We start from the raw sequence: 18288 nt of genomic DNA on the forward strand, positions 1-18288 counted from the left end.
CCATTTCCGGTGCAGACAAAACAAAATTTTTTCCTCTGCTTTGTTAAATAGGACAATTGATGTAGGTTAATCGCATTATTTTTATCGCGTTGCATTCAAAGGAACAATTAAAATTAAACTGTTGGCTATTAATTTATAGTAATAACGCTTTCGGTGCGATTTTTTGAATTTTCGAAATTTTTCGAATTTTTAGAGGTTTAGCGATAAGCAAATTATTGTTCAATATTTTACAAATTTTCAAATACTAAGAACTTGATTTCTTACGCTTTTTGTCACTCTTACTTCCAAAACGTACGAAGTCGAATCATGTAACTTATCAAAGAAACCGCAAGATTAAAAATTAATTTAGATGACTATGATTACGTTCACGCAAAGTAAATTAGAAATTTCTAGTTAGAAACAAAGAGACGGAAAGAATGTGGTTACGATTTTACTGGAAGGATTTCAGCCACAGGAATTAGGTCGGTTTTCAGCTGCGTGTGTTCTTTGTTCTCGACCGACGATAAGAATCTCGTGTTAAAACAAAAGAAGGCACGGAAACATAACGCTGGTTACGACTCCAGTCGCACCCCATTTTCTTCACTCGCACTTTTCTTTTCGTTTTACTATTTCCTTTACACTGGCACCCTTAACTCTTTCGACACTCAATTCGCTCCTTGAACTTTTTCATCCGATTTATTCCGTCGTTCTATACGTGATTCTATTTGAATGTAATTGTACGCTTACTATTGATTGGTTTAACAACTTTTTTGTATTGATTGAGATTTTGCTTTAATTGTACTGACAAGACGGGTCGAGGGGGTGAGAGGATTTCTTTATAAAATTATGAGTTGAGTGAATTTAGTTTTATTGGACATTTGTAAATTTAGAAGTTTAGGTATTTAGGAATTTGGGAATTTGGGAATTTGGGAATTTGGGAATTTGGGAATTTGGGAATTTGGGAATTGGGGAATTGGGGAATTGGGGAATTTTGGAATTTTGGAATTTTGGAATTTTGGAATTTTGGAATTTAGTAATTTTAAAATTAAAAAATTCAGTAATTCAGTAATTCAGTAATTCAGTAATTCAGTAATTCAGTGATTCAGTAATTCAGTAATTCAGTAGTTCAATAGTTCAGTAGTTCAGTATTTCAAAAATTAAGTAATTTAGTAATTTTAAAGTTTAAAAATTTAGTATTTTAATAATTTAGTGATTTAGTAACTTAATGATTCTGTGATTCAGAGATACTGTAATTCAGTGATTCTGTGATTCTGTGATGCTGTGATACTGTGATTCTGTAATTCTGTGATTCAGTGATTTAGTGATTTAGTAATTTAGTAATTTAAAAATTTAGTAATTTAGAAATTTAAAAATTTACAAGTTTAGGAATTTGAAACTTGAAAATCTGTGAATTTTTAATTTTCGAAATAAAATTATGCATCAAATACGATTTCTACGACAATAAACATTCCATAATTTTTATTTTCCATAAAATAAAATCTCATCACATAATATGTTATTACATTCTTCAACTCACTTTTTTGTGCACAATAAAATCAGTCCCTTCGTATATCGCCAATTATGGAGCCACCTGTATTATCGTAAACGATCTGTCGTATTAATTTTTATAGAAAATTATATTTTATCGTCGGTGTTATTACCTTAAATTCAAAGTAATTGCTTGCGCTTTAATCCTATTATTTCTTAAACCTTTTTACTGAAATTACGTTCATCACCGTTCCTCTTCGTTTTCATTAACTCAAACAACAAACGATGTTTCTTCCTGCACAATCATGCGAGCACGAATAATTGCGTTCTTATTACTGCTTTTATCTTATTTTATACCGTAAAAGATATTCTCATATTCCCTTTGTGCCTCGTTAAAGAATAACATTTTTTAATTTGTTCGCTTTTTCGTCTCGTTAATTGAGGACAGGTATTTCGAGCAGCTATCGTCTTTAAATGAAAATTCCATTAATATTCCGAGATCAAACACCTCGTGCTTTATTAAAAATGTACGATAATGCGACAGTGTAATTGCTAATAGAAGACCACTACGAGAAAGTTCAAATTGAAGACATCAGCTTTATGCGTATCTTTTTTTACGCAAGGTTAAAAGAGGTGAAATGACTCAGTTGTGAGGACAAATTATTTCTACATATTTTGTGAATTTAAAACATTTGTTATTTTGTATCTCTGTACCGAGCGATAACGACAATTTCTCATATTTTCCTTATCCTTTAGAATAACGAATGCAAGTATCGAACAAATTCGATTTATTTGGTTGCAGATAACAAATTAGTTTATCGCGTATCTATAAATAATGCTAACCGAATTCTTAATTGTTTTATTCGTTATGTGATTTCATGTAGTGGTTCTCTGTTAATAATTACATTGTCACTTTGCAAATGTGCTTGTTCACGATCACACTACGCTCGAATCTGTCACTCCACGTCTGCGCGCGCACTATTCTCGCACTCGGATTTTTCGTTAATAACTCGAAAACTAAGTCTCAGTCAACTTATGTGTAAAGGAAAAAGTTATTCAGTATTATCCCAGCTACCTGTCGAAATTATATCCACAAATAGCCGAACACCCTGTGTATTAATTGCTAACATACAATTTGACTCTTGGAATGCTGTCTGAACGTTTTCTGAATTTACTAACTAAAAGTAGTCCGCTAAGTGGATGTGAAGTGGACTGACTAGGTGAAGTATCTTCACTGATCACATTTTAGTGCAGTACCCCAAATAATACGTCAAATGGGTACAACATATCAAACATAACAAACTATAAAATGTAAATTCGTAAAAAAAATTCTTACCTTTCTGAAAGATATTGCAGTATTGTAATAACGGGAAAAATAATTAACATTCATGAAAAGCTTTTATTTATTTTAAAACTAATTACATTATTTTGACATAGTGCATTTTAAAGAGTAATGAATAAAAATAACTTATGAAGTCCACCTACAAAGAAAATATACCACCAGCAATGGCCCTCTCAAAAACATTAAACTTCATCTAAAAACATTGTTTGCTATGAGTAATAATAATGACGCAAATCTAGATGACAAAATGTGGTGAGCCACCTTGTATAATCCTTAGCATATCTTTTCTTATTTAATTTATTGGTTTGAAGATGAAAAATAACACCAGTTATTCTACACTCTTCAGCCCAACTCTTGCAATCTTATTGTTAGCTCTTCTTGTTTTCGACAAAATATCTTTTGTAGTTCCGGAAAATAGTTTTGATAAAATACTTTAACCTGAAAGTCGATACCTTGGATTTAATACACTGATTAATTTAATATATTTCAGAAATTGACTTACTTCTCTCGTTCGTTTGCAGTTTGCGGTGTACCAACTAGTTTTTAACCGACTTCGAAAAAGGAGGAGGTTACTCAATTCGATCAGTATATATATATATATATTTTTTTTTTTTTTTTTATGTATGTTCGCCGATTACGCCTAACTGGGTGGACCGATCGGAATGAAACCTTTTGCATATGGAAGGTGCTGACTCCCCATTGGTACCATTATCAAAAAATTTTTCATTTTTTAGTTGCAAAGGATTATTGTTGCAAAAAAAGTTGAAAAACGAATATCCATGTTGTCTTTTATTTAATTATGTTCATAGCATTTACGCAGACAAAAAAAAGCCCGGAAGAACTGTCTCACAGTATCCTATACAATTCTCCCCATTCCACTAAAAAGCGGGAAATAAAATAATTTTCAGAAAAAAAATACACCGACTTCGAAATGCACTAAAAAGTATAAAATAATTTCTATTTCCTAATGAAGTAATTTCTATTTCTTTGAATCATACAATTACGTCACAGATATGAATTAAACCTATTTAATCGTTAGGTAGTATATTAAATACATTTCAACTTTTACGGAGGCGGCGCAAAATTAAAAATACCTCAGTAAACGTTACTGCCAATAACCAGTTGATTGCGGTATGGCGTATTGGAAATTAATAAATCCTGAGAAAGAATACGAACCATTATAGATATATCTGGTAATATACGTAAATGTAACGACTGCATCTTCATTTCGCAACGTTTCTGATATAAATGAAATTGAATCGACTTCGTTCGCATGTGGAAGCCAGGGATCTAAGAACCTATAAACGGAGGCCAGGACGCGGGAATCACCAAATTTGCGACAGATGGGCTCTATCTTTATAGCATATGCGGCGATCGAGTACGGTTCACTTCGAACCGTCCCGTTTGCAAAGGGCTAGATAGACCATAGTTACATTCTATACGCATTAACACCTACTTCGCGGCGTGCTGTCGAATTATATGTATAGAAAAAAAAATAGCTATACAAGCTTTGCCTATGTTTGGTTGTTCAAAGTTTGACATGTTTAAGAAAATCTTTTAATTATGCGCCGCCTCCGAAAAGGTTGAAATGTATTTAATATACTACCTAACGAGTAAATAGGTTTAATTCATATCTGTGACGTAATTGTATGATTCAAAGAAATAGAAATTGCTTCATTAGGAAATAGAAATTATTTTATACTTTTTAGTGCATTTCGAAGTCGGTGTATTTTTTTTCTGAAAATTATTTTATCGATTTCACCACTTCAAGTAGAACCATTTAAGCCATTATTTGTAGTTGTAGTTGAAGTAGTCGTTTCTATTGTATTTGATGCTGTCGATGGAGATGTTACCGAAGTAGTTTGATTTTCTTCATGTTCTGTTTCTGATTCTTCTGAATCCATTGAAATTTCGAACCATTCACTACAATAATTCAAAAATTTTTAAATTTCCAAATTCAAAAATTCCGAACTTCAATATTTCCAAAATTTCCAAATTATTTGAAATTATTCAAATTATTTTGAATTATTTTCAAATTATTATATTCTAAAATTCTAAAATTCTAAAATTTTAAAATTCTAAAATTCTAAAATTCTAAAATTCTAAAATTCTAAAATTCTAAAATTCTAAAATTCTAAAATTCTAAAATTCTAAAGTTCTAAAGTTCTAAAGTTCTAAAGTTCTAAAATTCTAAAATTCTAAAATTCTAAAATTCTAAAATTCTAAAATTCTAAAATTCTAAAATTCTAAAATTCTAAAATTCTAAAATTCTAAAATTCTAAGATTCTAAGATTCTAAAATTCTAAAATTCAATATTTTCCAAATTTCAAAATTCCAAAATTCTAAAATTGCAATATTTCCCTTAAATAACTAACCTTTCACTACTTCACTACTAACCTTTCATCTTCTGCATCTTGCAATAAATGTGCATTTGGATGTTCAGTGTTAAGATGGTTGCGGATGTTCCAAGTACTGCGCTTGCGAGGTAAACATATTCCACAAATCTTACATTGAGCTGTTTCTTGACTATTTTCCTCGAAAACATTGAAGAATCTCCACACGTCAGCCTTTTTCGGTCTTTCTTTACGCAACACTTCTGACATCAGTGCAAGATTTACTTATTTAACCTGCTGCTATAATTAGTATACAAGTAGAAAGTCCTACATGTTTGATACATCTTATATGTATAAAGATTAGTCTTATCTAAAAATATTAACAATTTACAGCAGAGATTATCAGCTACTGATTAAATTATTATCAGTGATTAGTACAATGTATCACATCTGAGAGCTATTATTACGTGTCTTCTTAACAAGAATGGACTTAAGCCACTTTCAAAGTTAACTTTTAAATTATCTAATCGGAAAATTATCGCATACATGCAACCGCACTATGTTTTTCATGATAGTTACAAACAAGGACATTTTATTACAGTTAATAATAAAGAACTGATAAATGGACTTAGACCTCTTTCAACATAAATGACTCATTTATCGAACAGTAAAATATTGCAGTAAGTCAATTGAATGTAAACGTAATTGAAATGGAACCGAATTCAATAACGGAACAAAAAATTCAATTAAACGTTTCCGGGCTTTTTTGCCGTTTTCGTTTTTGAAAATTTTATATTTGCAGTTGAAACGGCGAGGCTTACTGTATTTGAATAAAAAGAAAGTTTTATGCTGACTAAATTGATTGTTTGAAACGCAGGGGCTAATTTTTCAAATTGAAAGTTTCAAATTTTTTTGGGAAAATAAAAATGATAATTTAAAAAATTATTAAATTTGAATAATGTAACGTTTGTAAATTTGAATTTGAATATTTATAATTCGAACAACAACAAAGTCTTTATATTTTAAAATTTGGAAGATTGTAAATTGTAATTTAAATAACAAATTTGTACATTCTTTTTAAATTCTGAATGTGTCACGTTTTAAAACTTTTTGATTTTTAATCTGAAGTTTTAAAGTGTTACATTACTAAATTTCTAAGTTTTTGAAGTCTACAGGATCTAATTTCTAAAATCCAAAATTTCTATATTCAGATGGGAATAAAAATAAACAAGAAGCAGAAATTTAAAAAATTCAGTAACATCATTAATTTTCTTACCAATATTTTCTATATATTAAACGTTATATTCATACTTTACTTTCAAAATAATAAATATTATTATACTTACTTGATATAACCGGAGGGTTAAGAATAAGGGTGGAATATACACACGCGTATACGTTTAAAGTTAATTGAAAGAAACTGAAAAAGAATTTCTTGAATATTAAGTTAAAGTAAAAATCTGTAATTTAATTGTTCTGCTAGTGCAGAATGATCTCGACTGCCAATTTATAGAAAATCAGTACACACATACATAGATGCATGTACGTCATGTTGGGTTGAGTCATCATTACTGCAACACAGCTTCAGATAAAAAAAACCAACAATAAAAATTTAACTACTTAATTTCTTCAAACAAAACAAAGTTCATTGATAAAAGTGAATGAATCATAAATGTGTAAAATTTTGATTCATGCAATTTTATGAATCATAAAAGTGTACAGAAAAATGAACAAAATTACAGGTGAGAAATTTTCCTGATTTCTTACTACTTTGTCATTTCTTACAGGAAGTAATAATTCTCCCTTTCTCTGTCAGTGTTCTTAATCTTTCCAATTTTCATGCTTTAACGGAGCCTTTCAGCGAGTCTTCAATTTTTTCTCGCATCATTCGTCAAGACTCCTTGAAACGGAAATACTTCTGCACTCGAGCAATTATTCGCTCGTACGAGCAGACGTTCTCGAGCAGAGAAGAACAGTCGTCTCTTTGATCCCTAATTGAATTTTTCAGTTATCAATCGGAACGAACGTCGCGTTTTCTTCGAGATTACTCGCAATGACAACGACGATTTATCTTTCACCAAGCACATCTTTTACTTAATAGAAGAACTCGGGTCGGAGCGTAAAAGTAACGTTCATAAGGAAGAAAGAAATACTTTGGAAAGTGACCGCTAAACTTTGCTGTAGTAATCGGTACAGAATTTAGTTTCTGTTTTAAATGATATAGGAAATAGTTTTTGCTTCTCGGTTTGCAATAATTTATACATATGGTGATTGTTAATTGATAAACTAAGAATGAAATAAAGCAAAATCGGGATTAATTAATAACTTTATGTAAAATCGCTTAAATACAAATTGTACAAATTTACGCATTGAAATATATAATATATAATATAATATTAATACAATAGATAAAATTATGTAGGAATGTAAATAAAATTTTCACTCTGCAGATCATAATTATATAAATTATGATATAAATGTTATTCTGGCTAAATAAATAAATATCTGTGGATATATTTGTGAATGGTGAATTTAAAATTGTGGGTGCAGGGAAAAATTTCATAATAGAGGGGTTTGGATATGAATGGGGTTGAAATTATGTTAGGTGGGTGGCGAGGTGTGTACGTATAATGTGGAAGGGGTAAAAGGGAAGAAATTTGGGAAATTTGGGGATTTAGAAGTTGATGCGGGATATTGGAATATTGGAAATTTAAGAATTTAGGAATTTAGGAATTTAGGAATTTAGGAATTTAAGAATTTAGGAATTTAGGGATTTATAAATATAGAAATACGAAATTTTGTGGATTTGAAAAGTTAAGAATTTTGTACATTTTTGGATTTTGAAATCTATAAATAGGAATAGGAATTTCAAAATCTGGAAACGTGGGAATTGGAAAATTTTGGAATTTAGGAACATAGGAATGTAGAAACATGAAAATTTAGGAATGTGAAAATTCAGAAATTTTCAAACTTCAAAATTGCCAAATTTCAGAATGTGACATTTGAAAATTGCCAAATTTCAGAACGTGATATCTGAAAATTTACGAATTTAGAAATATTAGAAATTTTATAATTTGAAAATTTGAAAATCTAGAAATTTACAAGTACAAGAATTTGTATATGTGGGAATAATGGAATTTTTATAAATCATAAATCTGGAAAATTAAAAAGTTCAGAATTGAATAGTTTTGAAACGTGCCACTTTGAATTTTAGAAATATGTATATTCAGAGTTTTATAATTAATCGAAATTCTTGAACTTGAATAAGATGAAGCGTGGGTAAAAGAATGACAGAAGGTTAGTTTAGCACCAACATGATGGATATAAGTTTCTATTTCCTCATATCTCTATTTTTCACGATTTCCTATAATTACACGACATAAAATTAATTGTCTACTGTTTGATATAACGATAAAATCAATTTTTTTCCTCTTCATAACGCACACACACAAACACGCGAGCGTAATGAGTTCCAGAGCAACGTAGATTTCAACTAGCCGCAACGGTGCTCATTTCCCGTCGCCGGAAGTCACTTCCGTTTCTCACCAGAACGTCGAAAATCGTAAAACAAGAATTCTACGGGTTTTGCACGTGGCGCCAATGTTCCCGTCTAGAATTTGTACAAAAACCGTCGTTAAAAAAAATTCCTCTCCAAATTTCATTTCCAAACTCTCGGCTAATGCGACTTCCGAACTTTTAAAAAAACTGGCAGAATAAAATTGAAAGAGCAAAAATGAATTTGTACCTACTTCAATTTATTTTTAAATCATTAAAAAATTGATGGATAAAATTTAATGAAGTAAAATATTATAATGGCAACAAATAAATAAAATATGAATCGAATAATATAATGCGTATGTAATAAATAAAAAAACAAGAAATAAAATGACTCGAATCCTTGAAAATCTGATTTCATGTCGTATTTTTTATATTTTTAATTAAATTATTAATTGAATTTTACAATATTGCAATGTTACAACGTTGCAATAAGAAAATGTATAAAAAATGTAACAATGCAGCAATGTAATACTGTAGATATTTATGAATATGATAATGCAACAATGTAGTAATGTAACACTGTAAATATCCATGAATTTAATAATCCAACAATGTAGCCGTGTAAGACTGTAGATATCTATGAATTTAATAATGCAACAATGTAGCAATGTAAAATTGTACATATTTATGAATATAATAATGCAACAATGTAGTAATGTAACACTGTAGACATCTATGAATTTAGTAATGCAACAGTGTAGCAGTGTAGGACTGTAGATGTCTATGAATTTAATAATGCAATAATGTAGTAATGTAACACTGTAGATATTTATGAATACAATAACGCAACAATGTAGCAATATAGCGATGTAGACATCTATGAATTTAATAATGCAACAATGTAACAGTGTAAGACTGTAGATATTTATGAATATAATAATGTAACAATATAACAATGTAGGACTGTAGATATCTATGAATTTAATAATGCAACAGTGTAGCAATGTAGGACTGTAGATGTCTATGAATTTAATAATGCAACAGTGTAGCAATGTAACACTGTAGACATCTATGAATTTAATAATGCAAAAATATAGTAATGTAACACTGTAGACATCTATGAATTTAATAATGCAACAATGTAGCAGTGTAAGACTACATATTTATGAATATAATAATGCAACAATGTAGCAGTGTAACACTGTGGACATCTATGAATTTAATAATGCAACAGTGTAGCAATGTAGGACTGTAGATATCTATGAATTTAATAATGCAATAATGTAGCAATGTAACACTGTAGATATTTATGAATACAATAACGCAACAATGTAGCAATATAGCGATGTAGCAATATGTCAATGTAGCAATGTGTCTGCATAACAATATAGCAATGTATCAATGCAGCAGTATATCAATACAGCAATGTGACAGCGTAACAATATAGCAATGCATCAGTATAGCAATGTAGCAATATAACAATATCACAATGTTAATCCTCCTGTTCAAAACCAATTTTTGAATATGAAAAATTTGGTTCTCGAAATGTACAAATTTATCCGAGAAAACGAATCATTCATCTCAGTTTTTAATATCGATAAATCCTATTCATGATAATCTAATTACGATCGATTTCTACTCGAGAACACCGGTTGAAAGAATCCAGATAGCCGTTCGTCAAAATTAATGGAAGTTTACGGCTGAGAATCGAGGCATTGCCTCTTATCGAAACTTACGTTGAAAAATTGAATAGGAATCTGCTGTCGACAATTTTCTGAATCTTTCGATGAAATTTTTAGAGAATACATGGATAAAAAATGAATGATAGAAATGTTTGTAATCAGATTTTGACGAATGTTCGTAATCAGAATACAGGTTTGGAAGGTTTAATCGATTGGGAGTTTAATAGGTTTAATTAATTAATATTGCAATAAACGCAACTTATAAATGACAACACGCAAACAACGTGGAAACCTATCATGAAAATTTGGAATATCGCTATCAATAGTGAACTACCACAATCCTTGTGTACCGTAATGCATCAATAATATTGACGCAGACAAGTTTCATTCAAAGTAAATACTTTACTGGCGAATGGAAATGAGAAAGTTTTTGAAGACTGTAGGACAACTGCGTTATTTGGAAAGCGGAATACGAGACGTATGTCAAAATGGCTGACTGGCAGTTGGTGTATGCGTTTCTTGTACGAAGTATGAGAGTATTACTGCAGGGAGACGGTGGTGAGATTGGAAGTTTGATGGAATAACAAGAGTTTTAGGGAATAAGGGGAACAACGTGTAGTATTTGAAAAGCTTAGTGTCAAGGAAATCGAATATTTCAACCAACTGACGGATCTACATACACTCGATATTCAAATTTACATACGTCCAATAGAATTCGGTATTCCACATATACTCAGTGTTTTATAATAGTAGTTTCAATCAGTGTTTTAATATAGTAGAATTAAGGAAATAACTAAATGTAGTTTATATAATTCTGATATTGCCGAAAGTAGTGAGGCTCCTAGAAGGACTCAATCTGTAATCATCTATCTTTGTCTGTACTAAGCCACAGACCGCCATTTTAGATCTTTTCAGTAGACATTATAAACAGTACTACAATGTGTGACAATGCTGTTCTCTACGCCAGTACATTGGAATGAAGTTTTTCATGATTAAATTATAATTTTTCCCAAAGATACGATATGCTTTAACCTTGATAATTTACTTTTTTAGGAAATTCACAAAATATGTAATTTCCAAATGTTTCCAATATCGTATTAGTGCAAAGAAGTGCTCCACGGTGCCTAAACTACTTGGTACCTTTTATTTACATGTAAAGTACTTTTGTGGGATTTGTTAATACTCTTATAAAACGTGGTGTAGGCAAAAAGGTGCGAATCAGAACATATGAAACGATCATTCAATTGAAAAGGTGAGCGAGTGAGCCAGTAGAGTGAGCCACTATAGTGGCGCTATGTAATCTACGAAATTCGCGAAAGCCACTGTAGTGGTCGTACAGAGAGATGGTATCCGCGAAAGCCATTATAGTGATGCGTCGTGCCTAAGAGGTTAACCTGACCGCCAAAGGATGTAGACGTGGAGACTAGCCAATGCATGGCTAACGTCGTGTGCTCCAGGGGGTTATGGTAGACTAGTTATAGTAGCTATGGTAGATTAGCTAGCGTATGGCTGACGCTGGTTGCCACAGAAAGACCAAGACGTGGAGACTATCCGACATATGGCTAACTCCGGGTGTCTCAGGCAGTGATATGTGAACGAGCCAACGTATGGCTAACGGTGAGTGTCACAGGAAATGTTGTAATGGGTCTCGTAACTAAATTTTGACGGTACGCATCCAGCGGTTAAAATGCAGCTGGGTTTTCTGTTCAGCGATTACGTTAAATGAGGCGATATTTAATTATAAAATGAACAGGTGAATGAATTCTCCAAAATCGATGTTACAAGAGGTACTCTACATTTGAAATGCACATTTGAATTCGTGTGAAGCACCCAGTCTTTCGACTCATTAGAAAATGAAAGAAATGTTTACAACAATATACAACATCTTAGTTGTTCCTTAAGTCTTCTTGATAAATTTTCAGTAACGACTTAACATTAAAACTAAGTTCCATCGTATTTATTTTGTACACTACCGTCGTGTTAGTGCCAGTGGTAGTTCTTTTCCAATGCAACGAGCTCATCTCGAAAGCACTGCAGAGTTAATTTGACTCGCAGATGGTCTCACGAATGCTCGTCTCGTAGTAGAAGCAATTAGAAATGCTGATTTCTTTCTGTGCAATGTTTATTTCGAATATTATGCATGCTCTCTATGTAACTTCGATGAGGCACAAATTCGGGGTTTTAGGGTGGGTTAATTTTTTAAAATTATAAAATTTCTAGACATTTGGAAATACAGAAATTCTTTCCTTGATTTCTTGAGAAATTCTGAATTTCTCAGTTTATGAATCTAGAAATTAAAAATCTTCAAAGTATTAGCTACACATCAATAAGAAAGATAAATATAAACAAATTGAAATATTAATTGATTTAACAATTTCAAGAGAAACTGATTTTGAACTCAAGTACTTCTATAAAATATTCCAAGAAATCTATATGAAAACAAATATACAGTTGCGTATTAAAAAAAAATACATTTCTCTTTTTAAACTTATATTTCCCAAACTAAAATTATGTAACTGAGATAACCTTCTCGCCGAAGAATAAATTTTGTTTGAAATATTTCTTCCCGAGCAAATAGCGTAGAAGATTACATTTAGAGATTAAAACGAATTACTCTGTATATCTGAAACGAAATCTCAAATTGGAAAATGATAAAGGATCTTTTTGTTCATTTTGTCTTGTACAATTTACAGTCTCAGTTATGATTTTATAAATTACTGTTTACAGTATCAATTACAATTTTGAAAATTATATTTTATAGCATCAGTTACTCGTACAATTTTATAAACTACAATTTATGGTATCAGTTACAATTTTACAGGTTACAAATTACGGTATCGATTACAATTTTACATATTTCAAATTACGGTATTAATTACAATTTTACATATTTCAAATTACGGTATCAGTTACAATTTTATAGATTTCAAATTACAGTATTAATTACAATTTCATAAATTACTATTTACAATTGTATGCAACCTTTTTGAGAGGATACACCACTAAATCACCAAATTGGTAACATCTTGATCGCTGCGTGATGTATCGAAACCATAAATTGATAAAATGGTACACTGACGAATGTACATGTGCACACAAACGCGACAGTATATGCGTAAATGAGTCGATATATCGATTCATCGGATAGAACACCCCATTCGCAGTAAATCACTAGGTCGGTGAAACTGTGTGTCGATGAATGTGGATGCCAATAAGTTGACAGACAGATGATACTGTATCTTAGTAGATCAATATGCAGATATGCAAAATACGATACCAGAACGTTTCTGTGGCCTTTGCTGTTTCACATGGACGAAAATGATAAACATAGTGTCACATATACCCGAGTTCAACTTTATTTATCATCAAAAATAATTGAATATTTTTTCACAAAATTTAACAACTTACGGGTTATAAGCTCGTCGTATCCAGTTGCGGACCATAATTGTTTTACGGGCTTAAATTGTACATCTGTAGAGTAAACTGTACGACAGTTGGATAAAACATTATGGCGAGTTATTTTGTATATCTCTATATGTTCGATGAATACAGTCTGGCCATCGAAGTAGGACCACGAAAATTTCATTCTTCACGAGTCGACATAAAAGTTCGAACTTTGAAATAGCCAGCCAAGCTGAACATTTATTTGATAGAATTCAAGAATTTTTGAAAGAACAACTCTGGTCATCGAATGAGGACATATGAAAATTTCACTTTGTGGCTATAATATGTCACATATGGAAAATTGTCTTAGGTCATGCAAAATTATTACTAAATACGTTGATAACGATATATACATAGCAATTTGTTACTATCGTGATAATAAATTGTGTAGGTGATGAGCGATTAAGGGCCGAGCGAGCGTTTACGTTAGGCTCGAGTATCGATAGCGCGTGAGGTGAAATTTGAATGCCATAGAAAATGTCTGCCTACTCAAAAGACTAGTTTACAACTCTCCAACATTATCTGAGTTGAAAAGAATTGCAGATATTTGGGAAAATGAAGATATAAAGCATATGATGTATACGGAGCACGCTGTGACCAAAGCAAAGGAAATACAAGATATTATGTGTTAATAATGTTATGTACAGTAGTTATGTTAGTAGTTAATATCATTACAATTTTAAATATCACTAAATATCATTACATTACAATTAGAAAAACGTGTAAAGTGCTGAAAAATGACAGTAGTCCTAATTCGATGACCGAAGATATTAGAAAGACTACTTGGTGCACGAGGGCAGCGCCATCTTTGTCCTTTAGAATGCAACCAATAGAGACAGGTCATATTTCAAACGGAACTGCGTGTTAATCAAACTTATCTGCTTCTAATGAAGCTGTTGCAATTTAGCTAGCCGAATAGCGTTCATAACGGGATTTGCAATCTCCTCGGGCAGCATCGGTTTCGCTGTATTAAATTCCCGTTTACTAAGGATTGATGTCAGCTCGTAAAATCGCGTGGAATCGATACTAATCGCAAATTGATCCGCACTAATTTGGCTTTGTGAAAAGAGTTATTCAAGTAGGGATTACATTGCTAAACGAAATATTTAACTATATACGGTAGATTTAGAAACATGTAATATTTGGACATAATATTCACATGTATTAGTTGACGTAATTTGATGATATAAAGGTACTTATCGAATTTAATACTTGTTTTTGGGACTGCAGTTTTTTGATATCCTATAAGAAGAAGTATGAGATATATTTCATGTTTTTGCATTGTATGGTGTATCGGAAATTGATTGAGTTTAATTTTGTTGATAAATGAAATGTTTCATTTGTGGATGATTCACGTAAATTGGATTACATTGCGTATCAAAACTGTTTGTTAAGTGGTTATATGAAAAATTGATTGAAATGTGTGTAATGTCGAGAGGAATGTACAATCTAGTTGGTAGTTTACTGTTATTTTATACCTTCATTGAAATGTGAGGCACCTTTAGTTCATGTGCAATGCATCAAAGAAAGAATAGGCAGAAAGTGTGTTAAACGTCGAGTAAAAAATTGTTCAGTCACAGACACTAAAAAATAAGTAATTACGGAAATATTACTATAACACAGTAATTTTGTTTATTTCTATAACACAGTAATTTTATAAACGAAATTGTAAAATATAATAACTTGAAGGACTTGCGATGACTATTTAGAAAAGCTTATTTAGCCATTCTTTGATCTCCAAATTAATATCATTCATAATCTAAAATTTATGGTTAATACAGTCAGAGCCACCCTGAGTTACATTTAAGCTACATATCATGTCAAGGTTCATTTTGAAATCTATTATTTAATTGATTAATATGTGACAACTTACCATTACAGCACAAAAGTAAACATTACTGTGAACTCTCTACAAAAATATCTGAATCACGTTATCTATATAATAATTATCTGTCTAGGTTACGTTAAATATGAATATTACCAGAGAAAATGTAAGCGAATATTTGTCGTGACTGACACTTTTAATGCCTGTAAAAGTAAATGGAGCTTAATACGTTTACGGTATAATATATTCTGCCGCATGTGCTCCCGGTGGACACATTTAACGCATTAGGGACAAAGTAAATTTGGTTGACGCTCTTGTTGGATCGTAGCACATTTTTCTACCTCGCACTTATATATAGCGATATTGAGTTACATTAATATACACTTACTGCAGTACTTCTCTATTATCTTTCTGAGTACATAGTACCTACTTCTGCGTTATCATTTGCAGGAAGGAATGATTTATATACATGGTGTCTCACAACTAGAGTTGGTCCCTGAAATGGGGGGGTAGCTGACGTGATTCTGAATAAGATTTCCTTTTGCAAAAATGGGGTTTGAAGCTTCGTTTTTGAATTATTAAGGAAAAACGCGGAGCAATCAGAGCGCGAAGATTACGTATGCGCAGACGCGAGAGCGACAGCTTCGAGCTAGCAGCTGAGCGGTAAATGCAATGTATAGTATATTCAACGCTTGGTGAGTGCAACGCGTAGGAAATCGATGCGTGGTGAATGTAACGCGTGGTAAATACAAGGCGTGGCAAGTACTATGCGTGGTAGGTGCAACACGTGGTAAGCAACGCGTGATAAATTTAATGCGTGGTAAATACAACGCGTGGTAAATATAATGCCTGGTCAATACAACGCGTGGTAGGTGTAACACGTGCTAAGCAACGTGCGGTAAATTCAATGCGTGGTAAATGTTCACGCGCTGGGTAAAATATTAATTATTTATAGTTAATTTCGAAGGTTGTAAATCTTCGTCGACCCATGGCGTTTCCACAACTTGTTACGGTAGTGGAATTATATGTAGAGTTAGTATTATAGAGTAGAATTGATAGAGTGGCTCAGAGTCCTCCACACTGGTGTGCCCAGGTCAATGAAGGATGTAGATCATCATCCCACTACTAGTTGTAATGATTGTTGTGTGTTGAAGTCGTTGATAGTGACAAAGTTAATGTAAGACTGACCGAAGTAAGTATATTCTAAGGAAGCTGATTTAAGACTGACTCGTCGCTTCTAAACAGCCGGAAAAGAAAGCAATGCAGGAAGTTCAGGACGTGAAGGCGTTACCAAAAAAGGCCAATCAGGACAGATTGTTATTTGTGAAAAATACTGATTGGTGAGATGGTTTAGCGAATGGGATTGTAAGATTTTTAGCCTTTATTCCAGGGTTGTAAATTACATTTTGTTAACAAAGTAACCCAAAGCAATTGAGTGATTTGGGTCCTTCAAAGGAAGTAATAAATGGGCACCATGTGTTTATCATCGGAGTTCGAGCGCGTAGGCCCACTTTATTGGGGTGCACAGTTTAGGACCATGGAATAAACTTCTTTAAGAAAAAGTATATTGGTGTTAAGAAAGCGTGCTTTTCTGGCCTATTAGAAGGTTATTGTCAATTGTTAAGAACGTCAAGTTGTGGAGACGTTCATATGGTCTTAAATATCAGTTTAAAATTCCAAAGGTGAAACGTTTTTGGGTTTGACAAAATACCCATAAATGTTACTTTAATTATATTCCGAGCAACTCGGAACAGTAAATACAACGCGTGGTAAATACAATGCGTGGTAAAGAACGCGTGGTAAATACAATGCGTGGTAAATACAACGCGTGGTAAATATAACGCTTGGTAGATGCAGCACGTGGTAAGCAACGCGTGGTAAGTGCAGACATGGTGAATACAACGCGTGGTAAGTGTAGTACATGGTAAAGAACGCGTGGTAAATACAATGCGTGGTAAAGAACGCGTGGTAAATACAATGCGTGGTAAATACAACGCGTGGTAAATATAGCGCTTGGTAGATGCAGCACGTGGTAAGCAACGCGCGGTAAGTGCAGACATGGTGGATACAACGCGTGGTAAGTGCAATACGTGGTAAAGAACGCGTTGTAAATACAATGCGTGGTAAGTACAACGCGTGGTAATTACTACGCGCTCAGCCGCTAGCTCGAAACTGTCTCACGTTTGCGCGCGTAATCCTCGCGTTCTGATTGGTCCATGTCTTTGCTTAATAATTCAAAAACGAAGCTTCAAACCCCATTTTTGCAAAGGGAAATCTTATTAAGAATCACGTCAGCTACCCCCTATTTCAGGGACCTAATTGTGAGACACCCTGTATTATTTGTAACAGCTTATGTATCTCACGCGTGGTTAAAATGTATTCTACCTCGTTTCGCGAAAGGGTGGTCAGCGTATAGTCAAACATAATCCGTGTGAATTGTTAAGGGTGGAAAAGGATTCGGTTGTACGTGCACATGTAAGGTATACAGCGGTGTACGGACAAATTCTGTCGAGGGATGGAAAATCGATATTCAATTTGCAGCCCGCGAGATGAGGAAACCAGATACGTACGCGTTTCGGTAACAACGTTTTTAAAGCGAACCGCGGAATTGCTTGAATTATGGTCAAGCACTCTACTTATCTGAATTCAGTCGGCTGTTTCACTGGCTACGTCGATATTAATATCCTGCTTTTCAAT

At 32.5% G+C, this 18288-nt stretch overlaps 2 protein-coding genes across 6 annotated transcripts in view; one reads left to right on the forward strand and one right to left on the reverse strand.

Annotated features, from left to right (window-relative positions):
• Window positions 1-18288, forward strand: part of 5-HT7 (5-hydroxytryptamine receptor 7) — a 270839-nt gene that overhangs the window by 189981 nt on the left and 62570 nt on the right. The window lies entirely within an intron of this gene.
• On the reverse strand, window positions 3586-6640 carry LOC143265778 (uncharacterized). Of its 2 annotated transcripts, none has more exons than XM_076539724.1 (3): window positions 6489-6640; window positions 5207-5442; window positions 3586-4732 (listed from the first exon to the last, which is right to left on the reverse strand). In XM_076539724.1, exons 2-3 carry the CDS (start codon window positions 5410-5412, stop codon window positions 4576-4578), a joined length of 363 nt encoding a protein of 120 aa, XP_076395839.1. In that variant the 5' UTR covers window positions 5413-5442; window positions 6489-6640; the 3' UTR covers window positions 3586-4575. The 2 variants fall into 2 exon arrangements, with proteins under 2 accessions (XP_076395839.1, XP_076395846.1); XM_076539731.1 differs by having other exon boundaries at window positions 5207-5439; window positions 6489-6628.

Source organism: Megachile rotundata, chromosome 2 (assembly GCF_050947335.1).
Source record: "Megachile rotundata isolate GNS110a chromosome 2, iyMegRotu1, whole genome shotgun sequence".
Taxonomy (NCBI): domain Eukaryota; kingdom Metazoa; phylum Arthropoda; class Insecta; order Hymenoptera; family Megachilidae; genus Megachile; species Megachile rotundata.